The sequence below is a fragment of the Tupaia chinensis genome, unplaced genomic scaffold, assembly GCF_000334495.1.
Source record: "Tupaia chinensis unplaced genomic scaffold, TupChi_1.0 Scaffold000364_1, whole genome shotgun sequence".
Classification (NCBI taxonomy): domain Eukaryota; kingdom Metazoa; phylum Chordata; class Mammalia; order Scandentia; family Tupaiidae; genus Tupaia; species Tupaia belangeri.
The window spans coordinates 1633152-1649244 of record NW_006159861.1 but is presented as its reverse complement, the minus strand read 5'-3'; the positions used below and the strand labels follow the sequence as shown (position 1 = coordinate 1649244).

The 16093-nt window shown below is 38.8% G+C and overlaps 1 protein-coding gene across 1 annotated transcript; it reads right to left on the bottom strand.

Annotated features, from left to right (window-relative positions):
• Nucleotides 1-10882: 10882 nt before the first annotated feature.
• LOC102471278 (protein FAM170A) lies at nt 10883-15392 on the bottom strand. Its single transcript, XM_006153164.1, has 3 exons — nt 15253-15392; nt 14123-14266; nt 10883-12556 (listed from the first exon to the last, which is right to left on the bottom strand). The coding sequence occupies exon 3, from the start codon at nt 12507-12509 to the stop codon at nt 11865-11867; it is 645 nt and encodes a 214-aa protein (XP_006153226.1). The 5' UTR covers nt 12510-12556; nt 14123-14266; nt 15253-15392; the 3' UTR covers nt 10883-11864.
• Between the last annotated feature and the right edge of the window lie 701 nt (nt 15393-16093).

The window sequence follows — 16093 nt, the reverse complement described above, 5'->3', positions numbered from 1 at the left end:
ATCTTGGCTAGAATAAGAATGTAACATTATGTATGGAGGAATAAGAATAATGATAAAGACCCAGCTGCAGTTGTGCAATGTGGTCAAAGCCACTACTTGGGAGGCTGAGGCCATGTGGGAAGTCCAGTTCGATTCTCAGCCTATCCTACAAATCCAGTCCCAGACAATTGGGAGGTTGAGGCATGAGAACTACAACATAGTGAGATCCTGGGTATGAAAAAAATATAGTAAGGATGAAAATATTTTCTTGTAGGCAGCAGTGAGAAGTGGGAGACTCAGTATCTCTAAGGTACTGAGAGAGAAGTGGAAGTCCCAAATCCTTTCCCATGAAGTGGGATGTTACTGACATCGCATGACATGGAGTGAACTAATCTTCCAGTGACCAGCGAGAACCTGAACAGCAGACTCATGAGTTAAAACTAAACTTCCGCAGTTCGCGTACACCAGATTTTTACTCAAAAAGAGCTCCAGAAAAATCTACCTAGTCCAACTGAGGAAAGCAATAATAATGCTAGGAAGTTTTAATGGAGGAAAACTACTGAAACGGTAAAAGATAAAGAGTTTATCAATGAGTTACTTTCACTTTAGAACATTCAACATTTTCATAAAAAGACAAAATTTGCAGAGGTTATAAGACAAGCAATTGCAATGGCTAGAGTTAGAGGGAAAAAAAAAAAGAATCTGTGAGGAAAAGATCCTGATTTTTATTTTTCACTTTACAATGATGTAATAATTCTATGTCATCCCATCAAAATGTAAGCACTTTTCCAGGGAAAAGTAGCTGGCCATCCAGGCTGAAGTAAAAAGAGTAAAATTTTTAAAAAGATTTAAAAATTCTAAATAGCTATATTTCTAAACATGTGATATTGCTATAATCACTGTTTTTAAAAGAGAATCAGTAGGCTTCATACCTAAAAACAGCCAATTATAAGATACAAACACACGTCATTTATAATACTTAGGAAAAAATATCTATTATCAGACTTAACAAGAAACATACAAACCTTAGGGTATAACTTTAAAATACTCTTGAGAGACTTAAAAACAGATGTAACAAATGGTTAAATACTATATCATGGTGGATATATCATAAAGATCCCAGTTCTTGCCAAGGTAAAACACAAATGTAATTTCAATTTCAATAAAAATAGCAACAATTTTTTCTTGGTTTTCCTGGAGCTATAAAAGTGGATTCTAAAATTCACATGGAAATATTAACAAACAATAATAGCCTAAAAACCTCTGGGTCTGGATGAGGGTACAGGGAAGGGCAAATAGTGGCAGCAGTCCAAACCTATAAGATACTATAAAACTACGAAGTCTCTATCTAAGACAGTGTTGTAGTGGAATGGATAGTCACAGAAAAAGAGCTAATGTAAGCAAGCAAGATACCTATGGAATAAACTAGAAAAGTAGAATTAGACTCATGTACATATAGAATTTAGTATATGACAAAAATGTCCACACCAATGCTGGGAAAGTGACAAAGTCACCGAGGAAGAGGTGGACACTTAAAAGAAATTAAGGCAACTGAAGAACCATTTAAGAAAAAAATAGTCAAAATTGGGTCATCTCAGACTATCATCTGTTTTGATGTAAAAAAAAAAATTAAAAATAGCAGTGCTGAAAAAATAAATTATGTTACATTTATAAACAAGGAGCTTAGAAATATTTCTAATTATGAATAAAAACTCCAGAATTGTTGGGCCAGCAGATGACGTAATGATTACTTTGCTGGACTCCCACATGGCCGACTATGGTTCGAGTCCCAGACCTAGAGGCTTGAAACTCACACAGGGTGCATGTGTGTACATGCCCAAAATCCCAAGAGGAGAATGGCGCAGAAAGGATTGCAGCATGACCATTTTCCCTGGGGGAGGGGATGATTTTTTCGCTCTCTGTCCCTCTGTCTATTTCTCCAGCAAGTACACATACCTTATAGCAAAAATCTCTAAAAATAAAAAATAAAAAATCAGCATCGATGAATATTATAGATTCATAAGGTTAGCTTTGTAGATATAAACACTTTTGTTTAGAATAATATAACCACAATAAAAGCCAACAGGAAGCCCTAGTCACTGTGGGATGCAAGTAGCAGCAGTGCTTGGGAAGTTGGAAGTTGCATGGAAGACCCAGGTTCAATTCCTGGGTCAACGTGAACATAACTGATGCATTAACTTGTCTATAATCATGGTTTATTGGAAGGATGGAGCAGAAGGGTTGTGATACAGCAAGACCTTGTCAAAAACATGTATTTCTCTCTCCTTTCCTAAGTCTCCCCTTCTTCCTCATACGTAAAGAAAATGTAAATAGGCAAACAACAAATTATATAAAAATCACCCACAAAAACACAGGTGTTATTAAAAAAAATGGGAACAAACCTGAGAGAAAACTGGGCAAAAAATAAGTACAGTTCACAGAAAAGGAAATGCGAATGGCCTTTAGACATATGAAAATATATGTATATGAAAAGTGAGTTAAAACTCTATCACGTCTCACCTACTCTATTGGTGAGACTGGTGAAAATAAGTTATTTCAGATGTCACTGGTGGAAATGTACATTACAATCTCTGAAAAGAATAAATGGGCCATGTTACATGAAATAAAAGATGTATGTAAGTGTTTGACCTTCCAGGACAGTAATCTAAAAACCCACATTAACAAACACGAGATGATACATGCCTAAGCTGATGAATCACTTGTAGTATCAATAGTCAACTGAATCGACTTTTCTAATTGGCTTCTGCACTTGTGCTAAAGTAATGTAGAATAATTCTAAATTCTACTTGATGAGAGGCAGGATTAAATGGGATCTAGAAAGACTGGCAGTCTGGTCTTCCAAATCTCAACCCCTGGTCCTGTCTACTCCTAGATAAGAGAACTAAGATGATGATGGATTTCTTCCATAAACTTCCAGATAAATAACACACGTCCATCCTTCAAAATCTGAACGTGACAGGGCAGAAATACTGGTATTTGACCTTTTTACCCTTCCCAACCCTGTTCTAGCTCTCGATTCCTCCATTAGAAGGCTGAATTTTTCTTCCCCAACTGGTATGTCAAGGATAACCCTTAGGCTGCCATTTCTTCTAAAATGGTATCTCATTTCTCTTCTCTAGACAGAATGATTGCAGCTTCAGGGTGAGGCTGAGCCTTAGGTAGAAACTGCATTGTTTAATATATTCAAAATCTTCTCTGCATTGCATTCACTTTCAGAAACAGTGGAGCAATTGATACAGCTATCATTGAGCAGAGACTGAGTACTGCCTGGCCTCAGCTGGAAGGATGGAGGGATGAAACAGGCTAGGGCTTACTGTGGGCATTTTCCAATTTCCAATTGACTGGAATGAGGAATCAATCTTTGATTGCTAATGTAATGTCCTGTTACTTATAACTATTATAAAGTTTCCATGGCAACACTCCCTAGAACAGTGGAGCTGTTATCTGAAAAACATTAGGACTTGCAATTTCATTTGAATATGCTTTATTGTTTGTGACTTTGAAATGAAGAGGATATCAGAAATAGTGGCTTTATTTCATAATAATCGAATCAGTTTAATGATTAAAATCCTCATGATATGAGAAAAAAGCAAATATATTTTAGTAAAGGGGGTTTGATACATTGCACTGCTAAAACAGATTGAGAGGAGATGACTTATTCTTGTACTTCGTGTTGAGTTATTCTTTAGAAATTTCAGAAAGGCCTTACCAAATACTTGCAGTCTGGTGAAGTGGTCAACTTCTTCCTAGTATAGACCAAGGGAGTTCTGATGTGGCTCAGATGCCATTTCTCTATGGCTACTGGGGAAAGGCACTAGCACCTACGCATTACTGCAGTAAGGATGAGACCAGCCTTTCTACTGGCTTTGATTACTTTCATGTTATTTCCTTGCTACGAATAGATAAGTATTTTCTACTCTACCAATGAGGGTAACCTAATCACATACAAGAAAACTACTTTTCATTGACTTTTTTCAACCTGGAAATAATCTTTTTTTCATGGGCTTTCAGTGATCTATCAGACCTGGCAATAAAATTTAAATCTTATTGGTGTTTATATCTTTAGTGGATTTGACAACACAGCGAGAGAGCTAACAAGGGCCGTTTCCCTTGGTTAGGGTGCTCGTGAACACGTGTGGTGCTACCCAGGTGTGTGTCCATGTCCGTCTACATCAAGCTAAGCCCATCTTTTAACAGGACAGTTGTGACATTTTCAAAGCATAGCCACTATACATTTTTATAGAAAATACAAATACCATTTCTAATGAAATATCCTCAAATGAGCCCAATGCTAATCCTTAGAGGTACAGAATGTACCTTACGACCATGTTTGTAGTATTTGGGGATGCTCCAGTGTACTTAATGCATTTATTTTTCAGATGAACAATTCAACATTATTTCCAGGTTTTAAAAAAAAGTTATATTTTCTGACTTCATAAGTTTCATTGTATTATGATCAGAAACTGTTTGAAAATTACTACTTATAACATTCAAGAACTCTAGGAATATAGGAAAAAGAACTAGGAATATAAAAAAAACAGGGGTTTAAATGAGTTTATTTTAATGATTTTCAACTTTTTTGGACTCCCTATACTTATTACAGCTCATTCATGAAAATGTGTCCTCTAAATGCTAAATTTACTCACCTACAAGTGGTAAAAGTCACCTCTGGGAGTAACTGCAGGAATCTCCTAAAATATTTAGAGCTACTGGGGCCAGCAGGTGGCATAGTGTTTAAAGTGCTGGACACCGACATGGTCAACCACAGGTTGAGTCCTGACTAGAAACTCGCTTCAGGCGTGTGTGCATATGTACCCAAAATCCTGACAGGAGAACAGAGCAGAAGGGACTGCCGGATGGCCATCCCCCCAGGGCGTGGTTTCTCACTTTCCTGCTCTCTGCCTTTATCTGTTTCTCTCCAGAAAGCACATGCACCCTATGGGAAAAACCTGAAGGAAAAGAAAAAAAAAAAAAAAAAAACACCTAAAATAAAAAAAAATTAGAGCAATTGGAATTATCTATCTTACCTAAATAAACACAATTTTATCTTATCTTAATCTGTTATTTTGTTTTCAACTTTAAAAGTCACCTGAGGAGACCAGCAGTCTGAGCCCAGGAGTTCATGCTGGGTACCTGAGCGCGTGCACCCGATTCCAAGAGGAGAATGGAAGAGAAAGGACTGTGGCATGGCCATTCCTCATGGGGACTGATTTCTCCCTTTCTGTCTCTGCTCCTCTCTGTCTCTCCAGTGAGCATAGGTACCCCACAGCAGAAATCTCTCAAAAAAGTATAAAAAAGGTAAAGGTAAGTAGGATTAAAATTAAAAAGAAATAATCTCTCAATAGAGCTATATAAATAATAAAAAGGACCAAATAGAAATTTAACATTGGAAGTAAATTTAAATTTTTCAAAAAAATAATGATATAAGACGAAAAGCAGAATGAAAGTGACAAATGAATCAATGAATATGAAAATAGATATAAATTACGTCTGGAGAAAAAATATATAAAAAGAATCATTTCGTCCAAGAACTGTGAGATTATATGAAAGTTTCTAACATTCATGCCATTGGTGTCCCAGAAGGAGAGGAAAAAGAGAATAGTGTCAACAATGTCAGAAGAAATAATGGCCAAAGATTTTCCAAACTTGGTGAATGATTAAATGTATAGCTTCATGAAGTTTAGCAAGTAAGTATTAAACCTGTAAAGAACTTATGCTGTATGATGAAATTACAAAATGCTAATGAAAACTATAAGATTATAGTTCGAGAGACATAAAATGTTCAGGGTTTGGAAATTCCATTAATGATGTCAGTTCTTGCCAAAATGATCTCTTGATTCAATGCAAATTCTACTAAACTTCCAACAAGATTTTTTCTTTATATTGATAAACTTTTCTTAAAATTTATATGAAAACAAAACATACTTAGAATGGAATGGCTATAAACAATACTGGAAAAGAAGTATCAAGCTGGAACAATCACACCACCCTCTTTATTCAATATCAACAGTAATCAAAAAGGGATGTAATGTCAAATGGATAAGTACATCCATCAGTATAGACTGGAATAAGGAACCCCCAAACAGACCTATACAAATGTACCCACCTGCGTCAGAACTAGTTTGAAACTGTTAGAATTGGTTTGAAGCAATTTAACCCTGTTAGAGCCAGTTTGAACTGGTCAAAATAAATCAGAACTAGGTCGAACTGGTCTGAGCCAGTCAGAACTGGTTTGAATCAGTCAGAGCCCATCAGAACTGGTTCAAACCAGTCTTAGCCAGTCAGAACCTGTCTAAACTGGTCTTGACCAGTCAGAATCAAGTTTCTTTTTTTTTTTTCTGAGAGGTTTTCGCTATAGGGCGCGTGCGCTCGCTAGACAGACAGAGAGAGACGTAGAGACAGAAAGCGAGAAATCACCTCCCAGGGGGATGGTCACGCCACAATTCCTTCTCCTCCATTCTCCTCTCGGGATCTTGGGCACGCACGCACATGCGCCCAGCGTGAGTTCTAAGCCACCGGGTCCGGGACGCGAACCACGGTCGACTATGTGGGAGTCCAGCAACATAGTCATTACGCTAACTGCTAGTCCCGACACGTATCACTTTTGACATGAGTGTCCACGTTGACATGTGTGACAGTTTTGACATGTGTGTCTATTTTGACACATGTGTCAATGTTGACACATATGTCAACATTGACACATGTGTATATTTTGACACACATGCTGATTTGACATGTATGTTGATTTTGACACACATGTCGATTTTGACACACGTGTCGATTTTGACATGTGTGACGATTTTGACATGTGTCACTTTTGTCACGTGTGTCGATTTTGACACACATGTTGTTTTTGACATACATGCTGATTTTGTTGTGTCTTTTTTTTTTTTGGAGAGGTTTTTGCTATAGGGTGCGTACGCTCACCAGACAGAGACAGAGAGTAAGCAATCCTCCCTGGGGGGTGATTTCTCGCTTTGTCTCTATGTCTCTCTCTGTTTGTCTGGCGAGCACACACACACTATAGCAAAAACCTCTAAAAAAATGGGGAAAAGATTTAAACAAACACTTTATCAAAGAAGATATAAAAGGCAAGTACATGAAATGTTCAATGTCGTAAGACATCAAAAAAATGCAAGTTAAAATAACCAATAATAAGATACCACTGAAGGTATATTAAAATGATGGAAAAACTAAATACCTGTACTATCAATGCTGATGAGGATGTAGGGAAGCTTGATTCCTCACACACTGGTGGGAATATGAAGTACTATGGCTATTAGGAATATCGGTTTGAAGTTTTTGCTCAGAATAAAAATGCATTTACCATATACCCAAATAATAAATGATAATGTATATGGTGATATCTTTGACTGGACTGGTTTACAGTGTATTCATGCTGGGGAAATCCATTTTGTATGCTGTAAAGAGGTACAGTGATTGTATGTAAAAGAAAAATGTAAAAAATACTCGTAAGTTTATCCTAGAGGAAAAAAAAAATAACCGATGTTCACACCAAAATGTGTACAATGATATCCTAGCATCTCTGTACTCACCGATAACTTGAAATGACCCAAATGGCCCATGTGGTCTTGAACATATGCCAGGTTCAATTGTTTTACAACATGCGCCAGAACAGTAATCCAGAATAAAGGGAATGACTAGAGAAGTATGAATAACATGGATGTGCCTTCAATGGCTCTATACATACAAGCATTCTTTTTGAAGGTTTTACCGGAGGGTGCACGCACTCACCAGAGAAGACAGAGAGAAGGTGAGAAATCACCCTCCAGAGGGGATGGCCACACCACAATCCCTTTCCCTCCATTCTCCTCTTGGGATTTTGGACATACGTATGCACATGCTCAGTGTGAGTTACACCAAGTCCAGGGCTCCAACTACTGTCTGCCATGTGGGAATCCAGCACCTTAACCACCATGCCACCTGCTGGTCCCTGTATAAGCATCCTTAACAGAAAAAAAATAATAGAAATGAAGACCAGTACATGGTTTCCTGGGCTTATGAAGGAGAGGATGGTTATGACTGTGAAGGGCAGCAGGAAAGAATTCACTTGTGGGGAAAGACGATACCTGCTATCATGATTGCAATGATGGGAGTAAAAATCTACACGATAAAATCTCATATAATAATACACAAAGCCAAATGAACAATGTAGGCATGCAAAGAATAGCAAAATCCAAGCAAAGTCTACCCTTATTGTATTGCTCCAGAAAATTCCTTGTCTTGATGTTGCACTATAATTATCTTGAGGAAGCTGAAAAACAGGTAATGAGACCTCTTTGGACTGTTTCTGTCACCTCCTTCTACAATTGCTTCAGCATTGAAAAGTTTTTTAGAAAGCTCAACAAATCTCAAATTAGACTAAAATAAATAAATATCACGCCAGGTATATCATTATCAAATGACTAAACAATCAAATGTAAAGAAAACTTTTCTCAAAAATAAAAATGAATGAAAAAATATATTTTCCCGTGTCTTACAACCCTCCGAGAGAGCTGATTCAGGAGTGCAAAGCTGTTAAATGGCATACGGGACCTAAGCCTGGCTGTATTCACGTCCCATCAGCTTGTGTATCCATCCAGACATTTTTTTTTTCTCAAATTGCCAGATAAACTTCTATGTATGTACCATGCACAATTCAAGCTCCCTCATTTATCAAGGGTCTATTAGAGCTACTGAGTTAAGTACAACCCCTACTGTTGCACAATAAAATCTGAGGATTATAACGTGGTACTTCTTGCTGAGTCGTATTGTTTTTATTACTAGAATGGAAGACATTACCATGTTAAAGCTACTTCAAGTTGATTAAGGGATATTAGGTGACAGACAGCAGTCCATACTGCTAGCGAATTGAGGCAAAACAGAATGAGTGAAGGTTGAGGGAAGACGCTAACTCTATTAAAGTTACAGTTAAAACAGGAATTTCAAAGAGAGGATGTGAAGCAAGTCCAGCATTAGACTCTCACAGACCTTAATTCTAGTTGCAGACAAAGGATAACTCATGGCTAACCTCCATGATCTCTGTCTCTGTTATTTTAATTTTTCAAGCTATCAGTACAGATTGGTCTGACATGGGTCAATGTCTTCCCCTCAGTCAATTATAGAAGCTAGTCTGACTTATTTCTCTACATACTGGGTAGGCAGGCAGAGCTTCTTCTCAAAGGAAGAAAAAAAAGTACAGGTAACTGAAAGCAAAAACAACTACAACCTACCTCTTGGCTCCTATTAGATTTGCACTCTCACACACACACACACACACACACACATATACTTCTTAACATGTGCATAATATGTATATATAATATGGATATATATATACATAATATGTATATAATCATATATGTGTGTGTGTAGTTTATCTAATATATATTCATATATATACATTTGGTATCCCAGATGCCATAGTACAGTTTTAAACTTTAAAATTGCAATGGTTTTAGAGCAGTAAAAACTACAACTTAAAGAGAACATAATTTGGAGTGGTGGTTAAGGTGCTGGACTCCCATGTGGCCTGCTGTGCAGTTTGAGTCGTCCCAGACTTGATGACTTGCTTTCTCACTTTCCCTCCCTCTCTGTCTCTCTCTGGTGAACACATGTGCTATGTAGCAAACTTAAATAATTAATAATAATAAATAAAATAAATCAGTAATTAGAAAAAAATTATGATTTGAAAGTTAAACTATTTTAGTTTCCTTCCCCCACATAGCTTTGCGACTTCTCAACACATTTTTTAAATTTCCACTTTTTAATCTGTCCCTATGATTGGAGATAGCAAAAAGTGACAAATGAAAGTTAAAATTTATTTTTTAAAGTGCGTGATATTAAATCAATGTAACTGATACGCAAATTATTCAGTGCACAAAATATATTTTGAAAAAGTTGGTAGCTTTTACACTTACAAAGTTATTAAGCTTAGAACTGCATTATGGTGGGGCCAGCAGGTGGCATGGTGGTTAAATTGCACTCACACATGGCTGACCGTGGTGAGTCCCAGACCTGGAGGCTTGCTTTCTCACTCTTTCTCTTGCTCTCTCTGGTGAGCAATGTGTTCTCTAGTAAATTAAAATAATAATCATAATAAATAAAAATTAAATAAATAATTCTTCAAAAAGAACTGCATTGTGTATTGGGGGGTCCCTTGTATACACGCATATTCGATCATCTCAGCTCATTTCTTCCACGTTCCACTCTTCCTTGTATGACTGTGAGAAGTGTTTGTGTACACACATGTGCACAAACTCAAAGAAACCCAGGGGATAGTTTCAGCTGCTTTGGGTTTCACCTGCTATACCTTTTTCTCCTTTGTAAGTCTTCCTCCAACTAAATAATGTGCAAACAAGTACATTCCAAGGAAACATAGGAGAAGTTCTGTGTAAATTCATAGACAGGGTATAGAAAAACACATTAAGCTGTTCACAAAGAACACTGTGGGAAACGGGCCTGGGTGACAGCAGCGAAGAAGGGGTATTGCAATCTGCAGTATTAATGTCTATATTATTTGCACTTTTGTATCGGCAAGTATTAATGGGTATTGTATGTGGATGGGCAGAGAAGAGAGCAGGCAAGAAAGCTGAATACAGGTGGGCAATGGCCTGGTTGGATATGACCAGAAACCAAATGTTCAAGCTTATGACAAATGAAGTAGACCTGAAAAGATACAAATAGAACTCAACATGGGAAGAGAAACCAGAGTATCCTATTCCCTCTGTCACTTTAGCAGTCTGCTACCCCAAACGTTTGCCAAGTTATCCTTAATCATCTGTTCTACTGCTGATAACCCTAGGTGTAAGTTATAAGTAGAGTATAAGGTGTAAGTATATTAAAAGATACCAAAAATAGTCAACAATGGAAGGGAAGACTCTATTTTCCTCTTTTCCCATTTACATTTGACATCTTTGAGAAAACAGCCTTAGCTCCTTTTATAGTCCACAGAAAAAAATTGTCCCCTTCCCAATACATAAAAAGGATTTCACTGTTGTGGGCTTTTGAGTGGTTGAAGCTCCTCATCAGTCTCATCCCAGGCATGAAAATCATATAATGAAAACCTACATCTCACACCCAGGGGAAGGGCAGGACCACGACTGGCTTTCCTCAGGGACAATGGCTTCTCTCTGCCTTCTGTGCCTTTTGGAAGGGAGCCAGGCCAGGGAATGACCTAAAGTGGCTGTGACTCTCATGACCCTTGGTTTGTCTAGGAATGGTGAGCACAACCTTCTCTCCTCTGTTGAACTGCTAGACAGGTCTTTGCTTCTGTCCCCTCATAAGGCATAGACAGGATGCATTCTCCATATTTTACCATCAGATAAGTGTTTCACCTCCGTGTGTATATTCCTCTGATGGGAATTCTTCACCACAGTAACTACAGGACCTTGGGAAGAGTCTCTGGTCAAGTTCCCATTACTGAAATCACCATTTCTAAGAACTCTGAATCCCAAGTGTTTGTGGGTGCTTTACTACCCCTGGAGCCCTCACCTCTTCCACACTCCAGCCCACAGTAATTTTCAATTTCCAGTGAGTTTCCTTTTTTCAACTCTACAGGCAAAGATGATAAACTGGTGTTCACTGTTCTTCATGAGGACATTTTGCTCTTCTGCATGAAATTGTATGCCATCTTCCTTCCTTCCTTCATTCAGTCTTTCCTTCCTTCCTCCCTTCCTTCCTTCCTTTTAGGGAGAGCAGTGGATTTATTAAAAGGGAATCTCTGGCCTTATTGGTGGTGGTAGTAGTGGTGGTGGTAGTAGGTATATGTAAACAAAGGTTGGCTTCTTGGAGAAGATGAAGATTAATCTCTTTCTTTTAGGGGTTAAAAACAGTCTGTTTATTGGGGCAAAGATGCTTTCACGTTAAAATGTTTTTTTCTTGTTACATCTAGACGTCTTCTTCCTGATTTGTTTCTTCTTCCTCTTATTCTTCTTCCCTTTCCGGTTCCCTTTATTTTTTAGCCAGGTCAAAGCAAAATGGAAAGCATAGCAGCTGAAGCCCTCACTGACTCCATTCTCCACATGCTTCTGAAGCACCTCCAAGCTGGGGAAGACCCGGCAGCAGGCCATACACCTGAAGCCACTGTCCAGGGCCACCAGCCATTCAGGAGTCTGGGCCCTGGGACTCTCCTCTGAAGCTGGAGACTCTGCTGGGTTATCAACCTTCCCCTTTTCCTCTGGGACTTCACTGTCCAAGCTGGACTCACTGTCAGTTAGGAGGTCCTTTGTAGATATGTAAGAGAGGGCAACTTTCGTATGGACCTTCTCAGGATAGGTCATTTCTTCTATTCTGGGCTTCTTTGTGGGGGGCTCTATTCCTTTCTTGGTACTCCTTAAGATGGCCACACCTCTTTTCATCTGAACACACATGTAGTAAATTTTCATGACTCTTTCCTTTTTCCTCTTTTTTGGTGACACATAGGGCTTACTGACTACACGTGGAGGAAAATAAATATGTGTAGAGGGAGAGGAAGGCTCCCATTTCTCCAAACTCTGGGGTAGAGGCATCTCGGCAGGTTTAAAACAGGGAATACCTTGATGTGATTGGTGGATTCCTAAAAGAGAACATTAGAAACATAAGAAAGCTTGAATAAGTAAGTATAAAGCCTATAGGGGTTAAGGTGACTATAAGAATATCACTGTGTGTGGGCATGAGGAATGGAAGTGTGTGTATATGTCATGTTTCAGAATTCTGTACGTGGTATGTTTTGAGGTGCGTATTGAGTATATCTATGCCAAGAATGTGTGTGTGGTGGGTCTTGTGGAGCTGCACGTGTGTTCTTGTACTACATAGTTGGTGTTTCTGGGACTGATAAAGAGGAATGGTGATAAGTATGTGTACATGTATGATATAGTTTGACAGTACATGTGAATGAGTGCATGAGCGGTGCCTGTTCTTTCCTTGAAAGTTGGACAGTGAGTCTCGAGTGTCAGAAGATGCTCGGCTCTGTCAGTGGTTGAATGTGGATGAAGTGACACATGGATGAGAGAGACTGCATGGAAAAGCACATCCTCTCCAGGGCATATGAATTTTCTGGAGTTTGGTCTAGCGTTAGGGAAGCAAGACACGTTATCTGGGGGAGGAGATGTAAAGAAATTATGAGATCAGGGACCAGCAGATGGCATAATGTTTACATCAGTGGACTCACACATAATGGACCATGGCTCGAGTCCTAGACCTGGCAGCTTAAAATTCATCTGGGCATGCATGCCCCAAATCCCTAGAACAGAATGGAGAAAAAGGGATTGTGGCATGGCCATCCTTTTGGGGGATGATTCCTTTTGCTTTTCTTTCTTTTTCTTTTTGAGAGGTTTTTGCTATAAGGCGCGTGCACTCGCCAGAAAGACAGAGAGAGACAGAGAGACAGAAAGCAAGAAATCACTCCCCCGGGGGAGATGGCCACGCCACAATCCCTTCTCCTCCATTCTCCTCTCAGGATCTTGGGTACGCATGCACATGTGCCCCACGGTAGTTTAAGCACTGAGTCCAGGACTCACACTGCAGAGTTCAGTGACATAGCATTACACTAATTGCTGGTCCCCTGGGGGGTGATTTCTTGCTTTCTCTCTCTCTCTATCTTTCCAGTGAGCACACATGCCCTATAGCAAAAATAACTCTCTCAAAAATGAATAATTTATAGATCAGTGTGAAAAGAAGTGATTCAGAGATTAATTGTGTGTGGGAATGAGAGTGTAAGTGTGTACCTAAGTAATGGGGGAAATAGGTGAAGAATGAAGGGATGTGTATTTGAAGGAATAAGTAAAAGGGTGGGAAATTGGGCCTTACTCAGCATGAAGGAGTATAACATGTGTTTGCAGCATGAGCTTCCACCAGCCTGAGAGGGGGTGTCCTGATCAGATTCCCACATCATATCAGCACTGCCCATTGCCTGCCTCAACCTCAGCTGCCTCCGTGTTCACATGCTGGAAGTCGCACTAAGCTTTGTCCTATTCTTGAAGTCGCATTCTCCTTTTGTCACTACCCAGACCCTGAAGGACTCAATCCTAATTCCTCTGTCCCGAAGCCCTCTCCTGTTTTTCAGGAACAAGTAAAGATTGAGCTGAGCAGCTCAGCAGAACCTCTTGTCCAAGTTCACATCCCACTTTTGCCTCTGCCTTACCATCTTCATCAACAAAAATGAGCTTGCACGGTGAGGAGACACAGGAGATGTATACTGAGGCAGAGGATCTCTCTCCTTCCGCCTGGCTGCAGACTGGAACCACCACACATGTTTCAGGGGCACATTTTTGAGGCTTCCATAAGTCTGCAGAATAAAATGAAAATGTATATTGACATATGTAATAACCTGGGTTCTGTGTCCATCTAAAAAAACATGTTTAGTGGGCATTTTATGTCAAATAGTGTACCACCCATGAGACTTACTATCACAGAAGTTAAGGTGACTTTCTTATGCAAAGCTTCAAAATATAAGTAAAAAATAATAGTTATTAAAATTGTGTGTATGGGAGATGCTAATGGAATTCGATATCTTGTATCCGATATTGTTGGTGGTAGAGATACAGGGTATCATGCTTAAAATATAATATGCAGCCACTAACATTTGGATATTATTTTTATCATCCCAGTTTTCCTCACCACAGACTGTGCAAATAAGCAATATGGAATCATTTTATAATTTATGAGTAATTATATTTGTATGTGTATTTATATAATATCTATACTGACAACGATATATTGATATATACACAAATACAAATATAAAAAGATAATAGATGGATAGATTACCTTTTTTTTCAGTCCCTAAAATAGTCTCTAGATTATTCAAATAATGCCTTGACAGACTTGCCCCAGACTCCTTTCTGGAAATATGCTTCCACATTTCTCATGGATTTTTAACATTTATTCATATGATCTATGAGCTTCCCAAAGAGACAGGAACGTGTACCTGACATAAGGACAGCTTCATGAAAACAGACTGTTTTCACCTTCTTAAAAAGAAGAAATGAAGCACACATCAGACTCCACTGGAAGATGCTCATCTTTCATAGGCAGCTGTACTGCCCACTTGGGCTCAGGTGTACCTACCATCACCATCAGAGTCATACCACCAAGAGGAGACAGGAAATGGGAATATTTCTGCTCCTTGACTGGAAAGATCGTGATAAATCCTTGAGAAAGGAAGTTATTTATGCCAGTTGCTGAACAGAGGAGGTTAGTTCTGGGTCATCATTCTATCCCTAACTTCCCAACTGATTCCTCCTCAGCCCTATTTTTTCCTTCGCTCCGTACCATTGTGAATGAGTTGGCTGAAAGAAGAGATACAGGAGACATATTCTGAGTCGGAGTCTTCTGCTCTCTGCCTGTGGACTTGGGCCAGCCCAGAGGGTCCAGGCTGTGAAGTGCATTCATCTGAATCTAAAAGTCCTAGGAAAAAAAGAAGGGAAAATCAGATGTATGGTGGCATTTTTATTTAATATTCAACAAGCATTCAATAAAATCCATGTACAATAATAAACAGGATTTATCCTCATGGAGATTATAGTCTAGTCTTCAAAGTTACAAAATCTAGGTATAAAAATGTGTTTGTTGGAACAGTATATCTTGGCAGTGGGAGGAAATGAATTATCCATGAGTAGCACACAACAAGTTGTACAGGCTCAGAATCTTGGCAGGCACATTGAAGGTGTCATATTATTTGTTATTATTATTTCTGTTTACTTGAAGAATAAATTTGGTGTATGTATGAAGGTAGAATGCATCAGTTTGTCACCTGTGAATTACCATATAAAAATCATGCTGTTTCTTCAAAGAGTTATAATTTGCAAGAAAGAATCCACTAACTTCCCTTTCTTATCTACAGTGTCCTCCTCCTCTAAATGTATGCTCTTAAAATCTTCATTGTACAAGCACTGCAGAATCTGAGCCATGTGAGAACTGATAGGTCCTGAGATTATTTAGGAGACTTCAATGGGGTCTCTGAGATTAGTTTCAGAGGGGATATCCTAATACTGGTCGTAGTTACCCTCTCCAGCGCTTACTTACTCTGAACTGGCACAGCTAACACTGGCCTTGTCAGTGATGTCATCTTTCTCATTTTCTGCTGTCCATACAGCGCCCTAACTAAATTTTT